Here is a 21865-nt window from a genome sequence, read left to right on the forward strand (position 1 = left end):
ATATATATATATATATATATATATATATATATACATATATATATATATATATACATATATATATATATATATATATATATATACACACACATATATATATACATGTCAACTATATACACAACTGCAATGCAGAAGCAGAATGCCTCAGGCCAGGCACCAAACTGAACGTTCTTACTAAGGGCGGGAGGGTGGGAATGTAAGAACAAAGGCGAGATGAACACTCCACATGGAACGTTATGGTAAGGACATAACTTCTATATGTGATGGTGTTCAATCTTGCCGTTTGTTCTTACACATGGGTAGCGTCCCTAGCTCCTTGTTCCTGAGGAACTCACGGAAGGACGTTCTTGAGCACAGTGGAACCAAAGGTTGCCCTGTCCCTAGAAACCTTGTCTACCTTATAATGAGAAATAAATGTATGTGGCTTAGACCAAGTAGCAGCCGCACAAATAGCGTCTAGTGGTAGGCGGGCTGCATGAGCAAGGGATGTAGACACTGACCTTGTGGAATGTCCTTTGGGTTTGTGCAAAAGAGTTTGATTTGAAGAATCATAGACATAGATGATACAATCAGTTAACCACTTAGAAAGAGTTCTTTTGGTAACCGCTACTCCTTTCCTGTTATCAGCAAAGGCTACAAAAAGTTGATCAGTTTTTCTGTGATCTTTGTTCTATCCAAGTAAAACCTTAGCTGTCTGTGAACATCTAATTTGTGCAACATATACTCCATTTTATTGGAGTGATTCTTGAAGAAAGTGGGTAATTCAATGGACTGATTAATATTATTAATAGAACAAACTTTAGGAAGGAAGGATGAATTAGTGCGAAGAGAAACTCTGTCAGAGTGAAAGATCAAATAAGGGTGCTTAATGGAGAGAGCTTGAAGTTCAGATACCCGCCTAGCGGATGTAATGGCTACCAAAAAGAGAGTCTTCCATGACAAAAATTTCAATGGGCAAGAGGAGGCTGGTTCAAAGGGGGGCAGCATTAACTTAGATAACAATAAGTTTAGACTCCAAGGTGACGTAGGAGATCTAATTGGTGGTCTAATATGAAAAGCCCCTTTTAAAAAGGCTTTACAAAGTCTGTGGGCCATAACAGGAGCCCCACATTCTTCCACATGGAAATTAGAAATGGCAGCCAATTGAACTCTTAATGTGGCAGGAGAAGCACCCTGATGGAACAAGTCTGTTAAAAACTCTAATATTTTATTAAAAGGAGCTATAACAGGGTCCACTTGCTGTGTATTCGCCCAGAATACAAAGCGCTTCCATTTACTAGTATATGTTTTAGTAGTGGAAGCTTTATGAGAAGCCACTAATATATTCTGAACTGCAGGCGAAAGAAGATCAGACCTGGCTAAGTTGGGAATTGGAGCAGCCAAGCTGCTAGATGGAGGGACAAGAGCGAGGGGTGAGGAGCCCCTGACGAGTGAGTCAATAGATCTGGCTCTGGGTCCAGGATCCCCGAATGCAGTGTGTCATGAGGAAGGGGAACCAAATTTGACGAGGCCAGAATGGGGCAATGAGGATTATTGTCCTGTGTAGGTTTTTGGCTTTCTGGAGAAACTTTGATATCAGGGGGAAGGGAGGAAATGCGTACAGGAGTCCCGGGGGCCAATCGTGGATCAGTGCGTCCCTGGGGACTTCCCCTGGAGGGGGTAATAGGGCAAAGTAGCTCCTGCATTTGGCGTTCATTGGAGACGCAAACAGATCGCAGGAAGGCTGGCCCCACGTGCGAAAAATCTTTTTCGCAACTGACTGTTTTAGAGACCACTCGTGCGGTAACAGAATTGCTCTGCTCAGCCTGTCGGCTATGACGTTGGATGACCCCGGGATGTGCGTTGCTATCAGAAAGCGACCCGTCGACTCCGCCCATTGCCAGATTCTCATGGCCTCTCTGCATAGCTGATAGGACTTGGTTCCCCCTTGCTTGTTTATGTACCAGACTACCGACATGTTGTCCGTCTGAACTGCAATAGTTCCCAGAGGAAGGAGGGGAGCAAAGTGTTGCAACGCTAGAAACACTGCCCTCAACTCTAGAACATTGATGTGCAGATTGTACTCTAAATTGGTCCATTCGCCTTGGACTGTCTGTCCCTGAAAGATGCCCCCCCCACCCTATCAGGGAAGCGTCCGTGGTCACCGTAACTGTAGGCGTGGGTAGCACAAATGGTCTCCCTTGGAAAGGTTGCACGTCTGAAGCCACCAGTTTAGGTGTGTTTTGCATGTGTTCGTTATAAGAATCTCGTGTGTTAGAGGTAGTTGTTGGAGCGACCATTGTGCAAACAGTAGCCATTGTAGGACTCTCATGTGCAGTCTTCCCAAGGGTATTGCAATAAGAGAAGCTGACATGAGTCCCAAAACCTTCAGTACCAGTTTTGCTGGGGATTTCCTGGACAAAAGAAGAAGACGTATGTGAGTCTGAAGTGAAAGTATCCTTTCTGGAGGAAGTCTTAGAATTAACTGATGTGTATTTAATTCCGCTCCTATGAATAAGATACTCTGTGATGGCTGTAGTAAGGATTTTTCGAAGTTTACGGAAATTCCTAGGTGAATACACAGTTGAAGAGTATAGTCTCTGGCCTGTACTAGTTGACGCTGGGTGGTGGCAGAAAGGAGCCAGTCGTCCAGATACGGAAACACCTGGAATCCTTGGCGTCTCAAGTGAGACGCTACCACTGCCATTCATTTAGTGAAGACCCTGGGGGCTGAGGTCAGACCAAAGGGCAGGGCTCGAAACTGAAAGTGACTGGCACCCAGCCGGAAGCGCAAATGATCTCTGGATGCCCTGGCCATTTTGATGTGGTAGTATGCATCCTTCAGATCTATTGAGCACATCCAGTCGTCCTTCTGTAAGAATGGAAGGATCGATTGAAGCGTGACCATTCGGAACTTTTCTTTCTTGACGAAGGTATTGAGGTCGCTTAGGTCCAGAATGGGCCTCCAGTCCCCTGTTTTCTTTGGAACTAAAAAGAACCTTGAAGTAAGTCCTGAATCCTTTCTGGTCCGCTGGGACTGGTTGGATGACTTTTTTCTAGCAGCTTTGAAATTTCTACAGCTGCTGGCTCTCGCAGATGGGGCGGTACATCTGGGAGTCTTTTCTTTGGAATGGGATGGGATAGAAAAGGTATATTGTAACCTCTGGTAACCACGCTTTTTACCCACTTGTCTGTAGTTATGTTTTGCCAGGCCTGAGGGTATAAAGCTAAGCGACCCCCGACTGCCTCCAGAGCAGGACAGTCGGGCCTCCTCTCAGGAGTGCTGGAAAGGTTTACCAGGGAGTGTATCCCTGTCACCTTGATTCTGCGGACCCCCTCTGCCGCCAGGGCGGCGTCTTCCACCTCTGCCCCCTCCTCTGCCTCTAGAAGGGGCATCACCCTGTGTACCTGGGAAAGATCCTTGGGGTTTTTGAAACCACATTTTTCCACCACGTTGCCCTTTGGGGTACGGTCTGGTTGGGGTGGAAAAACGGACTCCGACAGCAGACAGAGTCTTTCTCTCCTGCTCACACCGGGTAAGGGTCTCCTTTACTTTGGGGCCAAAAAGAGTGGCACCGTCAAATGGGGCGTTAGTAAAGGAAGACTTGAAGGCTTCCGCAAATGAACATAAGCGCATCCAGGATTGTCTGCGAAGAGCAATCGCTGAAGCTGCTGCCCTACTCGAACCTTCGGCTGCGTAAGAGATCAGCCTCATGGACGAGTTCACAATGGATGTAAGGGTATTAAGTTGCGCTGTCACTTTCTCTGAGACAGCAGCATCTGTAGTACCCTGGAGGGCATCTCCCAACTCTTTGACTAGATCCCTCTGTAGTCGTGTAAAGTGGGTCAAATAGTTCAGGGATTGCATGGAAAAAGCCGCTGAACTAAAAATGCGCTTCCCATACCGGTCCATAGTCCTAGAATCATTATTAGGGGGATGGACAGATGAGGAAGATTCCGACATCTCCTTTTTCGTGGCCGCTGCCACCACCATAGCATCCACTGGAACTCCTTTTGTCAAGTAAGTCTTGTCCTGGGGTGCAGTTATATACTTATTGGGTTTCCTTGGGACTGGTTCCACTGTGTCAGGAGCCTCCCACGCCCTTCGAGCAATAAGTTCCATTAATTCATCGAAGGGCGGAGTGACCCAGGAGGAGGAAGGGCGAGCACCGAATGCCTTCAGCAAGACTGACATCCTCAGAAGGGGGAAGGGACTGCCAGTCACCTCTCTGTTTCAGGATCTCCAATATGTCAGAAAAAGAGACATCTTCTGAAGGTGACTTAGGGGACCCTTCTGACTCATCTAAGTCAGTATCGGATGTCAAGGATTCTTGTGGAGAATCTAAGTGTCTCCTCTTACACAATCTTTTCCTAGGGACTTCTTCGTGGGGAGCATCCGAAGAAGCCTCCGAGGAAGAGGGGGCACCCTCCAGGGGTGGCTGAGACACCGGTGCTCGACGCTTGGATGTGGCCGTGGGTGCAGAGGAGGATAACTGCCCTTTATGGGGAGGAGAGGTTGCTTCTACTGACGTGGTTGTCTGGGTAGACAGCACCTTCCTCATTAGATCGAAAGCCCCCGGGGCCCGAGTCGAAGAATCTCCCGGTTCCGAAGAAATGGGAAGAATCCCGAAACAGGCACGAAGGCATCGACCCAGAGGACGGAGCCGAATCGATCCGCCGAGGCCCCGAGGGGAAGAGTCGGAACCGAAACGTCGGTTCGACTCTCGGCCCCGGAACCAAGGACAGATAGTCGGCTCCGAGACTCCGGTACCGGGTCCGACGGAGTCGAGGTGAGAGGAACAGACCGAGAAAAGGACGGTTCTGGACCCGAGGGCTCCACAATCAGATCAACCTCTTCCGGCTCCAAAGACTGGACAGGTCTCGGAGGAGGAATGGATGGAGACAATGGGAGGCCTTCAAGTTTCGACACCAACTGGGTGGAAACTGAAATAAGTTTGGATAGGGCCGAATGCTCCAATAACTTCTGCACCACACGATCCACATCGACATCGGAGAGTTTAGAAGAACGGGTCGAAGGAACCGAAGACAGAGCCGACCTCAATAGAGTCAAGGGAGGGAGCTCCATCACCGGTTCCAAGACTCGAGGCTCAGGAACTGACACCAGTTGAACACTCGGCCCCGAAGTCTGTGGAACCGGTGATCTAACTTTACTCGAAGAGCTCGGAGCTGATGACTTGGGCTCCAACGTCTTCGATTCCTTCGAGGATTTGGATGCCTGGTCTGAAGCATCCAGAGCCTCCTGAAAGGAAGGTTTTAATAACCCCCTGTCCATGAGCTTCCTGCGCCTATCTGTCATGACCCTCCCATTAAAAGAGTGACAAATTAAACAGTCCTCTTGTAAGTGGAGATGGCCAAGGCAGTAGACACAGGAACTATGGTTGTCAGTAACTGACATTTTTTGGCCACACTGGCAACGTTTAAAGCCTGATTTAATTTTCTCAGACATGTTACAGGTAAGAGAAAAAGTCAAGTCCAGTATAAGAGACAAATCCAATAGAAAAAGTCAAATCCGATGTATATGTCAGTCCGGTTGTCAAAATTAAGTAAGGGGTGGTAGGCCCCGAAAAACTCTAACCAGTTAAATAAACTTAACGGTACCGAGAAATTCTACCTACACACACACACACACACACACACACACACACACACACACACACACACACTCACACTATGTCTATCAAAAGATACTTTTAGAACAAATTTTTCTAAAATATAACAAAATTAAAGTTATATCTTATCTCAAGATGCTCGAGCTAGATCCCAGCGATGCGAACGCAGCAGCGGCAAACTAGATCTGAGGTAAACGCAGAGGGGGATTGTGGGTATTAGGTTGTCTCGAGCTTCTTCTCGATGCAGAGCTTGCAAGCGGCCGACACGGAGCCGAGGATCGGCTCCGAACCCATGTGTAAGAACAAACGGCGAGATTGAACACTATCACATAATCCATTACCAACAGGGCTAGGCTCAGAGATTTCAAATGGGGATGGATTAAACATCCCTTGTCCTGTGGAGTAGGTCCACTCTGTTAGGTAGCTTGTGATGATCGCCCCTGGCTAAATGCAGAAGGAAGGGGAACCAATGCGGTCATAGCCAAAAGGGAGTCACCAACAAACCTTTTGGTTTGTCCCGCTGAATTTTCAAAAAGACTTTTTGAATGAGTGGGAAAAGGGGGAGGGTGCATAGAGAAACATCTCCTTCAATGAGAGAGAAAAGGCGTCCATCGCCATCACTACAGTGCTGGAAGCCCTGGTACAGAACTGTGGAAATTGTCTGTTCAGAGGGAAGGCAAACTGATCTATTTGTGGCATACCCCACCTGTGCACCATATCCAGAAACACATCCCTGTGTAGCATGTGGAGTATCCATTCGTGGGACTGTGACATGGACCTGCTCATGGTGTCTGCCCGAGTGTTTTGAGCTAAGGGAATGTTGACTGCCTGCAGCTTGACTCCATGTCGGACCGTCAATTCCCATGCCAAAAGTGGAAGTCTGCACAGCAAGTATGATTTTTGTTCCCCACTGTTTGTTCACATACCACAGAACAGTAGCGTCATCTGTGAACAACTTCAGGGGGCCTTCCTTCAGAATATGTTGTAAGACCCTCGGTGAAAAGATGAGGGCCCTCATCTCTTTGATGTGTTCCCCCTTGAAGGGGCCTATCCACATGCCTTGCACCTTCAAGCTGCCCATAGCAGCTCCAAGCCCAGGTCTGAAGCATCTGTATACATTTCCTAGACTGGAGTGAGGCACTGTAAGGGAAAACCTGGGATGACAGACTTGATCCATCCACTAAAGGACCTACTTCCTTAGGCATGGTAGAAAAGAGATGGTGTGGGTCCAAAAGGTGGGAGTGTTGGGTCCATGTGGACCTCGGATACCAATGAAGTTGCTGTTATTGCAGAAGAGTGCAGAAAGTATTCCTGCAAGCTTTCCAGCTTCTGGAGTAGGAGGAATGTCTTTATAACATCTTCCCTGATTCTGCACCCCAGCAAAACTTGGCCCTGGGAGAGGTTTCAGTTTGACTTGGGGAAATGAATGCGGAAACCCAGAGACTGCAGAAAGTACAGTTGTGTACACTTACGATTAATGTAGATGTTAAGAGTGTATTCACTTGTTGCAGTCATCACATTTGGGTTATCCCTGCCAGGGTAGGCCTCGGCCTGCCTGAATACCGGAGACTTAGTATTTCTGCGTTGGTTGCAGTCACTTCAAGACTGACGTCAGGTCGTCAGTAGTATAAAGTAAGGCAGCCGATGCCATTACATCAGTTTTTCTTGCCCAAACCTGTCAGGCGGCCCCAAGCAGGAGCAGAGTTAGAAGAACCCAACAAGTGGAAAACAAATACCAATATGTCCCTTGTAAAGAAAGAGAATAAAAGGGGGATGGAAGGAGGGAAACCAGGACTGCAACAGTGAATACACTTGAACATCTACATTTATGGTAAGTGTACACAACTGTATTATGTTCTTCATGTTTCACTGTTGCAATCAGATTTGGGTAGATTCCCAAAGCTAAGGAAATGGGTGAAGGCAGTCAAGGAAACTAGGGGCTGGCTAGGATGCCTTGCTAGACTGCAGAGGCAAACACTGCCCTGGATTTGGAGAAGAGAGGCAGGTGGTAATGCTTGGTAAAAGTGTGAACAGATATTCAGGTGGCAGCCTCCTAATGTCACTGGTGGGGACTCCCTCTGAGGAAAGCTGCAGAGGTGGAGGCTGCTCTGGTGGAGTGCGTGTCCTAACCCCCTTGGGGGGAGGCTTTCCATGTTGTTTGCAACAGAAGTGGATGCAGTGGGCTATTCATTTGGAGACTGTTTTGAGATGGCTTTACCTTCTGCCCCTGTAGCAAAGTTAAACAGCAATTGATCAGACTTTCTGAAGGATTTAGTCCTGTCAAGAGAGAATCTGAGCTGTCTGTGCACATCCAGAGAGTGCAGAATCCTTTCCCACTTGTTCTGTGGATTAGGAAAAAAAAGGTGGGCAAATGAATGGATTGGTCGAGAGCCACAGTGGACATCACCTTGGGCATAAAGCATGGGTTAGTTCTAAGGGATACCCTGTCAGCATGGAAGATTAAGAAGGGTTCCACAGCCATGAGTGCTTGTAGCTCAGAGAGACTTCTGGCTGAAGTGATGGCCAGAAAGAAGGGCGTTTGCCAGGAGAGAAATTGTAGCTCTGCAGAAGCTGGTTCAAAATGGGGCAGGGTGAGTTTTTCCAGTACAAAGTTAAGGTCCCAAGCTGGTGTTGGAGCACTTCTGGGTGGCCTCAAGTTGTGGGCCCCTCTTAGGAACTGTCTGATAAAGGGGTGTGAGAGAACGGGCTGCTCAGTGGGAAAATGAGCAGAAATAGCAGAGGCATGAATTTTTAGAGGAGAGAAAGAGAGGCCACTGTGTAGTAGGTCAGCTAAGTAATCCAAGATAAGAGGGAGAGAGGGCTGTGCCATATTGACTCCCTTAGCCTGGATCCAGGTGCAGAGCCTTTTCCATTTGTCAGCACAAGACTTTCTGGTGATAGGGTGTCTGGTCTCACAGATAACATCTAGAAAGTACAGTTTTGTACCTACCATAAATGTAGATGTTAGAGTGTACACCCTGCTGCAGTCATTACACTTGGGTTATCCTGCTGTCAGGCGGTCCCGCAGTCGGCCCGAATTCCAAAGCCTAGGTCCGGCGTCGGTTGCTGTTGCTTCTTCCCTGACGTCAGTGGGCCAGGGGTATATAAGAGGCATCCAACGCCATTTTTTTTTCAGTTTTTCTTGCCCCAGATGTCAGGTGCCCCCCAAAAAGATGGTCAGTAGGTAGTACCAATAATAAAAGCTTAGCACAAACACATCCCTCCAGCTATAAGCAAATACACCACAAAGGTTGTATCAGATTTTAAGGTATTGAAAGATTTTAGTTAGGTCAGAGGGGATGGAGGGAGGGTAACCTGGACTGCAGCAGGGTATACACTCTAACATCTACATTTATGGTAGGCACAAAACTGTACTATGTTCACCGTGTTACCCTGCTGCAGTCATCACACTTTGGTAGAATCCCAAAGCTAAGGATGGGAGGTGGAGTCAAACAGGGTTAGAGGGGGCTAGAAGGCCGTGCAGAACTGCAGTGGCGAAGCCAGCTCTAGTCAGAGTAAAGTGGTAAGTGATAGTGTTTGGTGAAGGTGTGTACTGAACTCCAAGTTGCAGCTTCCAGAATATCCTTGGTTGGCACCCCCCTGAGGAAGGCTGTAGATGTAGCTGCTGCCCTGGTGGAGTGGGGCCTTATGCTAGCAGGAACTGGTTTTCCATGATGGGTGTAGCAAAAACGTATGCAATGTCCTATCCATTTGGAAATGGTCTGTTTTGAGATCGCCTTTCCTTGTGATGCTGTAGCATAAGATACAAAAAGTTGGTCAGATTTTCGGAAAGCCTTAGTTTTGTCCAAGTAGTAACGTAGTTGCCTGTGTATGTCCAAGGAATGCAGGAGTCTTTCTCCTTTGTTCTGTGGATTTGAAAAGAAGGTGGGTAAGTGGATGGTTTAATTTAGAGCCACCCTGGATACCACCTTTGGCATAAAGGAGGGGTTAGTTCGTACAGAAACTGTCTTGATGAAAAATGAGGAAAGGCTCTACTGCGTTTAGTGCCTGTAGCTCAGACTCTTCTGGCTGAAGTAATTCCTAGCAGCAGGGCAGTCTTCCATGATATAAACTTTAAGTCAGCTGAGAAAGCTGGCTCAAAAGTTGGCAGCGTAAGTTTTTCCAGAACAAAATTTAGGTCACAAGTTGGTGTTGGCGCTCTCCTGGGAGGCCTAATGGTTTTTGCCCCTCTGAGAAACTGTCTGAGAAGTGGATGTGAAAATAAGGGAGGATCAGTGTTGTAGTGAGCTGAACTAGCCGAGGCGTGGATTTTAATAGATGAAAAAGAAAGCCCTTTGTGTAACATCTCGGTTAAATATTGTAGAATCTGAGGCATGTCCGGCTGAAGGGTACTTTGGCCTTTAGCTTGGTTCCAGGTGCAAAATCTTTTCCATTTGTCGGAGTAGGCTTTCCTGGTGCTGGGCCTCCTGGCCTCCAGAATGACATCCATAACCGCTTGTGAAAGAGGGGCTGGCTGGTTGCTTAGGTGATGTGCCATGCAGCCAAATTTAAGGTTTTGAGCTGGCTGTGTAGAATCTGACTGCCTTGCTGTGTGAGTAGATGAGGAATTTGTGGTAAAATCCATGGTGAGCCTTGGACCATGTTCCTTAGTAGTGGGTACCAGTGCTGGCGTGGCCAGTCCGGGGCAATGAGTATCATTTGAAGTCTCTCCATCTTGACTTTCCTCCATTACCCCTTCTCACAAAGGTGCTGCTGAAAGGCATATACTGTCAGAATTTTCCAACTGAATGAGAGTGCGCCCACTTTCCAAGCTTGATGGTGAAATATCCTTGTGCAAAATTTTGAAAGCTGATGGTTTTTGGGTTTGGCAAACAGGTCTATACTTGGGCGCCCCCATTTTTGGGTTATCATTGCAAATACTTGTGGATCCAGTTTCCACTCGTGGGGATCCATGATGATTCTGCTTAGGTCGTCTGCCAATGTGTTCTTTTTTTCCTGGCAGGAACTGAGCTTGTAATTGAACTTGGTAAGCCAGCTGTGTTCCACAAGGTCACTGCTTGCCTGCATAGAGGGTAGGAGTGCGTACCCCCTTGTTTGTTTATGTACCACATTACTGTGGTGTTGTCTGTCCTTATTATAAGCTGTCCTGGATGTAAGAGGTCCTTGAAGCTGTCAGAGCATTCTGTACAGCTAGCATTTCTTTTTGATTGATGTGCAGACTCCTTTGATCTGCAGTCCATATGCCTTGAACGCACCGTCCGGCCATGTGTGCCCCCCCCCCCCCAGGCATAGTCCGATGCATCTGTTGTCAGTTTGCCTGGCTGGGGGTAAGGTGAAAGGCTGACCCTTGTTGAGGTGACATGCCTGTGACCACCATAGAAACTCCTGTTGAAGGCAGGGAATGAGAGGTATCATTGTTTCCAAGCTGTGGCTGTGTTGAGACCATACGCTTTTCAGGTACCATTGTAATTTCCTCATACGCAGTTTTGCAAATGGTATTAGTAGTACAACAAGATGCCATGAAGCCCAAGGCCTGCAGAATTTTTCTTGCAGGGAGTTGGGTCTTTGTTGCCATTATTTTGAAGTATTGAGTTAGTTGTAGTGGTTTGTCTGGCGTCAGATAAGCCATCTGGGCCGTTTTATTCAAGCTACCACCCAAGAATGTCATTTTGTGAGGGTACTAGTTATTTCTTTTCGTTTACTGTGTACCCTATGCAACTTAGAAGTTGTTTTACAAAAGTCAGATGTCGTAAGAGAATGTCCTTGCTTTCTGCTTGGATGAGGCAGTCGTCCAGGTATGGGTATATTTGAATTCCTCTTTGTCTGCAGTATGCAATTACTGGTGCCAGGCATTTTGTGAAGACCCTGGGTGCAGTAGATAAGCCAAAGGGCAGTGCAGAGAATTGGTAATGGGTTCAACCTGCAATGAAACGGAGGTATCTTCTGCAATTTTGTCTGCTAGGGACATGCAGGTATGCCTCCTTGAGGTCCAACGTTACTAGCCAAGCTTTATTGCCCAACATGGGAAGAAGCTGCTGTAGTGTTAGCATCTTGAATTTGGGTACTTGCAAGAAGGTGTTCAGAATTGAAAGGTCCAGAATGGGTCTCCAAGCATTGTCCTTTCTGGGGACTAGAAAGAGCCTTGAGTAAAATCCTTGGCCTTGCTCCTGTGTAGGTACCAGCTGAATGGCTCTCATGTCCATGAGAGCTGTAATTTGTTTTTGTGCCTCTGCCCACTGATTTTGTGGGAAGGTTGGCATTCCTTTTATCCTTGGCAAGGTGTGGAAATGGAATCTGTATCCTTATGAGATAATGTCTAGGACCCATTTGTCCTTTGTGACGATGCGCTAGTTGTCTATAAAAAATGCTAATTTTCCTCCCAAGGGAGCTGCCAAAAGTTTTTTGCTTGGCAGTTTGAAGTTTAAGTCATTGTGTTTGTCTTCTAGTAGTTTGGGACCTGTCTTCTCCTGTGTTGCAGTGCCCCATTGGCGAGGTTTGTAAGCGATTTGTGCTTGTCCTCGGCCCCTTGGGAGTCTGTATTTACACCTCTGTGGTCTGTCAGAAGCTGGAAAGGACCAATTTTTGCTGGCCAATTTCTGCTGAAGCGTGGGGGTTGTACCTGTAAGAAATCTTTGACCGTCTGCATAGATTTTGCCTTATCCTCCATTTTCTTTAAAACCTCTTCTGCTTTAACCCCAAATAAGACATCCTGCTGTAAGGATGCATCTAGTAATTTTGCTTTAACATGATCAAGCAAAGTTTGTTCTTTTAACCAAGCATGCCTACGTATAACAGACCCAGTAACAGCTGCTCTACAGGAAGCTTCCAAGGAATCAAATCCACATTGTAAAGTATGTTTGCCCACCTGTTCAGCTGCATGCAACAGATCCTGCATTTCTTTGAATTCAGACTGTTGAGGGTGCGTGCTCATCTTTTGCTTTATTTGAGACATTAGGAATTGCTGGTATTTCAGCATGTGAAATAGACAATTTAGTGCTCTCATAGCTAGAGTAGCTGAGGTGTAAACCTTCTTCCCCCACCTATCTAGTGCTCCGGAGTCCCTTTCAGAGGGTACAGGATTTTTAGCCACAGAAGCCTTAGCCCCTTTGGGACCCTGGGAGATGGTCTCTGGGACAGCAACAGGGCGTTTGTAAAGGAATTTGTGCGAGTCAGGCACTCCATAATATCTATCTGGTTTGGCTGGAGCAGGAGGCAGAGAATCTGGATTTAGACTAGATTCTAAGTAAACATCATCCACGATGTCTAAAACTGGAGGGATAGCAAGTGGTCTGTACTGGGGGAGTAAGAGGAACTCTCGGAGCCGTTTCTTGAGTCGGAGTAGTCCTGACCTTCACAGTGGAAATGTTCCCTCATGGTATGTAAGGTTCCCCCAAAGGAAAAGTCTTCAGGGGGAGAAGCTGAGGGAATGGAATCTTCAGCATCAGAATCTTCATAAGGGGGAAAGGAGTAATCCTGTTCCTCAGAGGAGCCTGAGGAAATAGACACTTGATCAGAGGAGGCAAAATCCTCCTCTTGTCTAGGCCTTTTGTCTGGGGGGAAATCAAATCTTCCACCATTTTAAGCATTGGTTTCTCAGGCATGGGGCCTTGAACTGGAGACTGATGTGCAGTCTTTTGGTTTTAGAGAAGTCTTAAGCTTAACATAAGATTTTATGGTGAGAGTAGTCTATCTGAAGACACCTTCTGTAACCAAAGGTGTTTCCGCAGCACCGGCTTCTCCTTCTGCAATGTTGCCATTAGGACCTAAAGAAAATGGCTGCTTCGGCCTAGAACTCTCTGCTTGAGAATCCGAAGCGTTCTGGGGTTCCAATTCTGCGGTCAGAGGCTGCGTAGGCACCTCACTGAAAACCGGAGAACCGGCGGCCAGCCCAGCCGAGGCCTCGTAGTCTGGCTTGGATCTAGGCTGGCTGTTTTTATCTTTGAGTTTTTTATGCATACCGGTAGTCGGTTGCTCCGACGGCATAGTGTAATTAAATTTCATACCGAAGTAGTGTCGTGCGAAATCAAAGCGTCGCTTTATAGTTCACTTATTGAACCTAGCACAAAACCGACAACCAGTGACGTCGTGGTCTGGGCCTAGGCAAGGTATACAATAAGAATGAAAGTCCTTATGAGGTATTTGCTTCCCACAAGAAATGCAATTGTTAACTTTTTCTGACATCGGACTGAGGCAAGAAAAGGTTCCCCAACGGGGTATGTAGCTTTGAAGACTTCGGACTGAAATTCGATTCGAAATTCTCAGGTGTCGGCCGACCGGCACTTGCGAACTGCTTCTGCTTCGGGCACCGCGCGGCAAGAAAGACTAAAGAAAATGGCGTCGGATGCCTCATATACCCCTGGCACACTGACATCAGGGAAGAAGCGACAGCAACCGACGCTGGACCAAGACTTTGGAATTCGGGCCGACTGTGGGACCGCCTGACTGCAGGATAACCCAAGTGTGATGTTGACTGCAGCAGGGTAACACGATGAATATCCCGTTTACCAAGGTTGGCAGATTGGTTAGGGATTAGGGAATAAGCCAAGCTGCCAAAATGAGTGTTTGCAATTTGGGATGCATGAAATCCCCCTTCCCGCTGGGTCAGGAAGTTTGGAATCTGAGGAAGATGCCATGGGGGCAGTGGGGACAGGCTTCACAGCAAGGGGTACCAGTGCTGCTGGGGCCAGTCTGGAGCTATAAGAATGGTCCTTGGTTTTTCCTCCTTTATTCTGAGCAGTACCCTGGGTATGAGAGTTAGTGGAGAAAAGGCATAGACCGATAGAATTACCCAGAGGAAGGACAAGGCATTCACTTTGCAAGCCATGCAGTGATGCTCCCTGGTGCAGAATCTGCTGAGCAGATGGTTGGTGTGGGAGGCAGAGAGGTCAACATTCGGTGTGCCCCATTTTCTGAGTAATGAGGGTGAAGGTTCTTCTGTTGAGCTGCCACTCGTGTGGGTCCAAAAGATTTCTGCTTAATTGGTCTGCCAGAGAGTTGAGAGAGCCTGGTAGGAATTGTGCTAACAGGTGTAGCTGCATGGCAGAGGCTGTGTGCCAAAGGGTCATGGCCAGCCTGCATAGAGGGTAGGAGTGAGTCCCTCCCTGCTTGTTGATATACCACATCACAGTGGTGTTGTCTGTTTTGATTAGGAGAGTTCTTGGAGAGAGAAGGGGCTTGAAGGCTATGAAGGCGTGCTGCACAGCCATCATCTCTTTTTGATTGATGTGCATAGGGATTTGCTGCAGGCTCCATTGGCCCTGTATGCACATGCCGTCCAGGTGTGCACCCCAAGCATACTCTGATGCGTCTGTGGTGAAAGTCTTGGGGCGGGGTTGGTGAGAAAGGCAGTCCCTTGTTGTGGGAGCACGCTGTTGCCCACCAAATAAAAATTTTCAGAGGTAGGGAATTATAGGTAGAAGAGTTTCCAAGTCTTGAGAGGGTTGACACCAAAGTCTTTTTAGGTACCACGGAAGTTTCCTCATATGCGGTGTGGCATATGGAATAAGTAGTATGCAAAATGCCTTGAACCCCAGAGCCTGCAGATAGCAGAGGCCAGGCGAATAGTTGAGAAGTAGGTTGTCGGGAAAAATTTGTTTCTCTGGTGTAAGGTATGCCATCTGGGATGCTGTGTCCAAGCTTGCTCCCAGAAGATAATCCTTTGGGTGGGCACCTGTTTGGATTTCTTAGTGTTGGTTAGTAGTGTCTTTACAAAGGCCAGGTGTTTGAGTAGCTTTTTCTGGCTGTCTGCCTGGATAAGGCAGTCATCTAAGTATGAGTAAATCTGAATATTACTCTGTTTGCAAAAGGCAATGCCAGAGTTTTCACAAAATGTCTGGCTCTGGCAAGCAGAAGATAAGGCAAAGGGAAGTGCAGAGAACTGAAAGTGTTGAGATCCTGCCCTGAAACGGAGATATTCCCTGCATGATTCCCTGATAGGGAAGTGAAGGGTAGGCCTCTTTTAGATCTAGGGTGGCTAGCCAAGCGTCCTTGGACAGCATGGGAAGCAGCTGTTGGAGGGTGAGTATTTTGAATTTTGGGATCACCGGGAAGGTGTTTAAGAATGGATAGATAGAGGATGGGGCGTAAGGTGCCCTCTTTTCTGGGTACCAGAAAAAGCCTGGAGTAGAAACCATGGCCCATCTGTTATGCACGAACATGCTCTACTGCCCTCACAGACAGCAGGGAAAGGATTTGCTTTCGAGCATCTGCCCACTGGTTTGTTGGTAGATCTGGGAACCCTTTTGGGGTTGGAAGGGTGTGGAAGGAAAATTTGTATCCCCGAGACACGTTCAGCACCCAATGGCCATTGGTAAATGGTGGCCCATATGTTTGCGTTAAAGGAGAGTTTTCCTCCTAGGGGTAAGAGAAGGTGGGTGGAGGTAGAGGGTGGGAGAGGTGAGTCATTGTGAGCTCTTACCATAAGAGGGTGGCTTAGAACTCCCTGGTTTTGAAGTGGAGGAAGTCCAATGCTTAGATCTCTGCATTCCCTGTAGCTACTGTGTGTGGTCTGGTTCCCTGGGTTCTAGGCTGGACTGGCTTAATGGGAGCAGGAAAGGACCAATGTTTGGTGGGACAATGCCTGCTGAACCTAGGTGGCTGGAACTGCAAGAAATCAACTGTTTGCACAGATTTTGCTTTTTATTCCATCTTTTTTTAAACCTCTTCTGCCTTAGTGCCAAATAAGTTATCTTAGTGCAAGGAGGCATCCAACAATTTAGATTTGACATGGTCTGGCAGGGGCTGTTCCTTAAGCCATGCATGCCTTCTAATGACAGATCCCGTGTCTGCTGCCCTGCAAGAAGCTTCTAGGGCATCAAAACCACAGTGCAACGTGTGTTTAGTTACATGACTTGCAGAATGCATCAACTCTTGTAATTCTTTTGATTCTGCCCAAGCAGGAAAAGAAGACATTTTTTGTTTAAGGAATTCCAGGGTATGTTGCTGAAATTTCAGCATTTGGAACTGGCAATTTAGTGCCCTGATAGAAAGAGTAGCTGAGGTGTATACTTTTTTACCCCATCTGTCCAGTTCTTGGGAATCCCTATCTGAGGGGGTGGGATTTTTAGCAGAGATGGCTTTAATTCTTTTAGGCCCTTGAGAAATTACCTCAGGGTCAGCAGTAGGATTTTTAAAAAGAAATTTGTGCGAGTCAGGGACTCTATAGTACCAGTCTGGTTTTCTGGGTACAGGAAGGAGGGTGCCAAGAGTCAAGCTGGAGTCCAGGAAAACATGCGCCACAACATCCAGGACGGGGGGTGTGTGTGTGTGTGTGTGTGTGTGTGTGTGTGTGTGTGTGTGTGTGTGTGTGTGTGTGTGTGTGTGTGTGTGTGTGTGTGTGTGTGTGTGATAAAGTGTCTCTGCTGTGGAAGATCTCGGAATTCAGAGTCTCTTTTTAGACTGAGGGTAGTCTCGACTCTCCCATTGAAAATGGTCCCTTAAGGTATGCAGGGTTTCCCCAAAGGAAAAATCCTCTTGGGGAGAGGCTGAAAGAATGGAATCCTCTGCATCAGAATCCTCAACAGCAGAGATGGGTTACATGTCTTCATATTCAGATGCATCAGATTCATCTGACTTGTTCAGACAAAACTACAGGGGACAGATCTTTTTTCCTTTTGGAGGGGGTAAGCTTAGCTTCCCTGATCAGCATGATAAGGTCATCCGCCATTTTAAGCATTTGGGACTGAGGCAAGGAAGCAGGAGCCTGAGAGTGGGTCGTCAGTTTTTTGGTTGTGGTTCATACCCTGTGCCTTTGAAACTCGTTGTTTTAGAAAGAATGACAGCCGTGAAAAAAGACGTTTGTGTCGAGAATCGGTAGTGCAAAGGACTTCCTCAGAAGCCGGTGCCTGCTCAGTGGCTCTGGACCCATCTAAGGTAGAGACAACCGCAGGTTCCTTAGTCGAAGAGTTTTGCGGCATACCAGACTCCAAAAGGGTCTCAGTAGCTGCCTGCGAATCACCAGAAGCGGGCATCAGGGGCTATGAAAGCGCCTGAGGACCGGAAAACTGACGACTAGCTTAATGGAAGAATCGTTAGTAGGTTTGGACCTGTGCGGTCTGCCTATCTTTGTTTTTCCAGTAGATCTGTGGTCAGATGGCTTACTGAAGCCATATCAGAATTCGAGAACTGTAAGTGAAAATATCTGGCTACAATAAGGGTCCGATAACTGATAGTTCTGGCATTGAACAAAGCACAGAAGCAACAACGGGGAACGTCATGGTCTGGGCCTAAACAAGTGACACAGTAAGAATGGAAGTCTTGGTATCGTATTTGCTTTCCACAGGCAAGACAATTAACTTTTTCTGACATTGGTTAGTGCAAGAAACAATTATTCCCAATGGGGTACTTAGCTTTAGAAGACTTCAACTTGGAAGATGAAAACTCAGGTAGAGGCCGACCGGCACTTGTGCAAACTGCTTCTGCTGCGGCCTCCACGGCAAGAAAACTGATGTAATGGCGTTGGTTGCCTTACTTTATACTACTGATGACCTTATGTCAGTCCTGAAGCTACAGCAACCAACGTAATACTAAGCTTCAAGTATTTGGGCCGGCTGAGGGGTACCCTGGCAGGGATAACCTAAATGTGATGACTGCAACAGTGAAACACAAAAGAACAGCAGAAATGACCGTCAGGGGGATGGTCGTATAGGGAACTGAAAATCTCCCTGGATCAGGTGGTCTTCCAAGTACGGGAATATTTGTATCCCTTGGACCCTGTAATAGGCTACCACTGGAGCCAGACACTTTTTGAATAACCTTGGAGCAGTATATAGTCCAAAGGGCAAAGCAGGGAATTGAAACTGCAAGGAACCCACAGAGAAGTGCAAATACTTCCTGTATTTGGGCCTTACGGGGATATGTAGATATGCAACTCTGATGTCCAAGGTAGCCAAAAATGCCTGAGGCATTAGCAGTGGGAACAAAGTCTGAATAAAATAAAAACGGCATTCACGGACTCTACTGGCAGCAAATTTAGATGAAAGAGAAGCCCACAATGCTGGAAAATCACAAATGATCGTGGGTTTATGCCCCACATATTGTCTCATGTAGGAATCTTCCAGTAATATGGGTCAGTTTTTTTCAGAGAGTAATCAAAGCTTGGGCCTCCTTACTATAAATAATGACAAGTGCTTTAGTAAGATGTTACTCAGTTTATTTATAAATTCAATAATAAGTAGTAGTAGGCAGATGCGGTTAAAATGAATAGGTGCTTGTGTTTTAATGTATATGTGATGGATTTTTAAGTTCTATTAATATTAATGAGTTGTTTAACCATTCAACGCTAAAGGAAATTTATAAAGGAAGTGAATGCAAAAAGTACAGTTGTGTACACTTACCACGAATGTAGATGCTCAAGTGTATTCACTGTTGCAGTCATCACATTTGGGTTATCTGTTTGCATTAGCCCTCAGGTCGGCCTGATTATCAAAGTCTTGGGTCCTGCATTGGTTGCCGTCTCATCTTCTGTGACGTTAGGTAGTCAGGGGTATAAAGCATGCAGCCGATGCAATTACATCAGTTTTTCTTGCCCCAGATGTCAGGTGCCCCCCTAACGAGAAGCAATTAAATACACACATAGATATAGATATATATATAGATATATATAGATATAGATACACACACACACACACACACACACACACACACACACACACACACACACACACACACACACACACACATGTTATACCTCCAACAAAAAAGCAAATACACCAAAAAGCTTTTAAGCAGAGTAAAGGAGTGTAGAGGTATAGCCAAAAGAAGTCAGGGGGCTGGAGGAAGGGTAACCAGGACTGCAACAGTGAACACACTCGGACATCTACATTTATGGTAGGTGTACACAACTGTACCATGTTCGTGTTTCACTGTTGCAGTCATCATATTTGGGTAGATTCCCAAAGCTAAGGATGAGAGGAAGAATTTAGATAGCATTAGGACCAGCTATAAGGCCCTGCAAAACTGCATTGGGAAAGCCAGCTCTGGATTTAGAGAAAATTGGCAAATGGTAATGCTTGGTGAAAGTATGTACAGAACTCCAGGTAGCAGCTTCTAGGAGGTCTCTGGTAGGGACACCCCTGAGAAAGGCTGCAGAGATAGATGCAGCCCTGACTGAATGGGGTCTAATCCCCTGTGGGATAGGTTTTCCATGGTGCTTATAGCAGAAATTAATGCAATGGCCTATCCATTTAGAAATTGTTCACTTTGAAATAGCCTTCTCCTCTGCCCCTGCAGCAAATGCCAACAGCAGTTGTTCAGATTTCCTTTGAGGTTTATAGTCCTGTCCAAGTAAAATCTAAGTTGTCTGTGCACATCTAAGGAGTACAGTATCCGTTCCTCTTTGCTCTGTGGATTAGAAAAGAAGGTTGGGAAATGAAAGGATTGATTAAGAGCCACACTGGATACCACCTTGGGCATGGAGGAGGGATTGGTCCTGAAGGACACCCTGTCCGAATGAAAGATGATGAAAGGTTCCACTGCCATAAGGGCCTGTAATTCAGATACCCTTCTTGTTGAAGTGATTGCTAAAAGGAAAGCAGTTTTCCAAAAAAGGAATTTTAACTCTGCACTTGCAGCTGGCTCAAAAGGAGGCAGAGTGAGTTTTTCCCCAATACAAAGTTAAGGTCCCAGGCTGGAGTTGGGGCTCTCCTGGGTGGTCTTAGTTTTTGGCCCATCTGAGAAAAGTACAGTTGTGCACACTTACCATAAATGTAGATGTTCGAGTGTATTCACTGTTGCAGTCATTACATTTGGGTAATCCTGCTGGCAGGTTGCCCTCAGTCGGCCTGAATTCCAAAGTTTTGGGTCCTGCATCAGCTGCTGTCACCCATTCCCTGACGTCAGGGGTATAAAAGAAGCAGCAGACACCACTTAAATTGAATGCACCAATATAAACTTTACCTTCATCTACAAGCAAATACACCACATAGGTTGTATAACTCAGAGAAGGAAAGGTAAGTTCCATCAGAAGAAAAGGGGGTTGGTGGGTGGGTAACCTATTGTTTCACTGTTGCAGTCATTACATTTGCATAGATTCCCATGCTATGGTTGAGAGGCTGGAGCTAAACAGCATTAGGAGTGACTAAGACCCTGCAGCATTGCAGTGGCAAAGCCTGCCCTGGATTTAGAGTGGCAGATGACAGTGCTTTGCAAAGGTGTGCACTGAACTCCAAGTAGCTGCCTTTAAAATGTCCTTGGTTGGTACTCCCCTGAGAAAGGCTGCTGAAGTGGCTGCAGCTCTGGTGGAATGTGGCCTAATGCCCTTAGGCACTGGCTTTCCATGATATAAATAGCAAAAATGAATGCAGTGGCCTATCCACTTTGAAATAGTCTGCTTTGAGATGGCCTTTCCTTGTGAGCCTGAAGCACATGCCACTAGTAATTGCTTGGTCTTACTAAAAACTTTGGTTCTGTCCAAGTAGAATCTAAGTTGTCTGTGCACGTCTAAAGAGTGCAGAATTATTTCCCGCTTGTTCTGCGGATTTGGATAGAAAGTTGGCAGATGAAAGGCTTGGTTAAGAGCCGCACTGGACACCACCTTAGGCATAAATTTGGGGTTTGTCCTCAAGGACACTGTCCAAATAAAATATGATAAAAGGTTCCACAGCCATGAGTGCCTGTAGCTCTGAAACTAGTCTTGCAGAAGTTATTGCTAGGAGAGTAGCTGTTTTCCAAGATAAAAACTTTATATCAGCAGAAGCCGCTGGCTCAACAGGAGGCACGGTGAGTTGTTCCAAGACATAGCTGAAGTCCCAAGCAGGCATTGGTGATCTCCTTGGAGGCCTTACATTTTTGGCTCCCCTGAAGTAGGGTTTTAATAATGGATGAGAAAAGATTGGTGGCTCTGCACTGTAATGAGCCAAAATGGCAGACATATGAATTTCAATAGATGAGAAAGAAAGGCCTTTATCCAGCATCTCAGTTAAGTATTGTAAAATCTGAGGAATGTTTGGCACATCTGTATCTGTTCACTGTGCCTGGTTCCAAGCACAGAATCTCTTCCATTTTCCAGCATAAGATTTTCTCGTACTAGGGCTTCTGGCTTCCAAAATAACATCCATCACAGCTTTGCTGAGAGGTGTGTTTTGTATGACTACATTATCCGCCATGCTGCCAGGTTTAAAGTCCTGAGTTGGCTGTGCAGGATCTGATTGTTTTGTTGCGACAGTAGATGAGGTACTTGAGGTAAGGTCCAAGATGGGCATTGAGACAAACTCCTTAAGATTGGTTACCAGTGCTGGCGGGGCCAGTCTGGGGCAATCAGTATCATCTTTGGCCTCTCCTGTCGGACCATTAGGAGT

The 21865-nt window shown here is 46.6% G+C and overlaps 1 protein-coding gene across 1 annotated transcript in view; it reads right to left on the minus strand.

The window, feature by feature from the left end:
- Window positions 1-21865, minus strand: part of GGNBP2 (gametogenetin binding protein 2) — a 677078-nt gene that overhangs the window by 383433 nt on the left and 271780 nt on the right. Inside the window, exons 12-13 of the mRNA XM_044054566.1 lie at window positions 21305-21347; window positions 5111-5141 (exon numbers count right to left, since the gene is read on the minus strand). Of these exons, the coding sequence (XP_043910501.1) occupies window positions 5111-5141; window positions 21305-21347 (74 nt within the window). The remainder of the gene's footprint in view (window positions 1-5110; window positions 5142-21304; window positions 21348-21865) is intronic.

The sequence above is a fragment of the Protopterus annectens genome, chromosome 13.part0, assembly GCF_019279795.1.
Source record: "Protopterus annectens isolate FY-2018-M chromosome 13.part0, PAN1.0, whole genome shotgun sequence".
In the NCBI taxonomy this organism is placed as follows: domain Eukaryota; kingdom Metazoa; phylum Chordata; order Ceratodontiformes; family Protopteridae; genus Protopterus; species Protopterus annectens.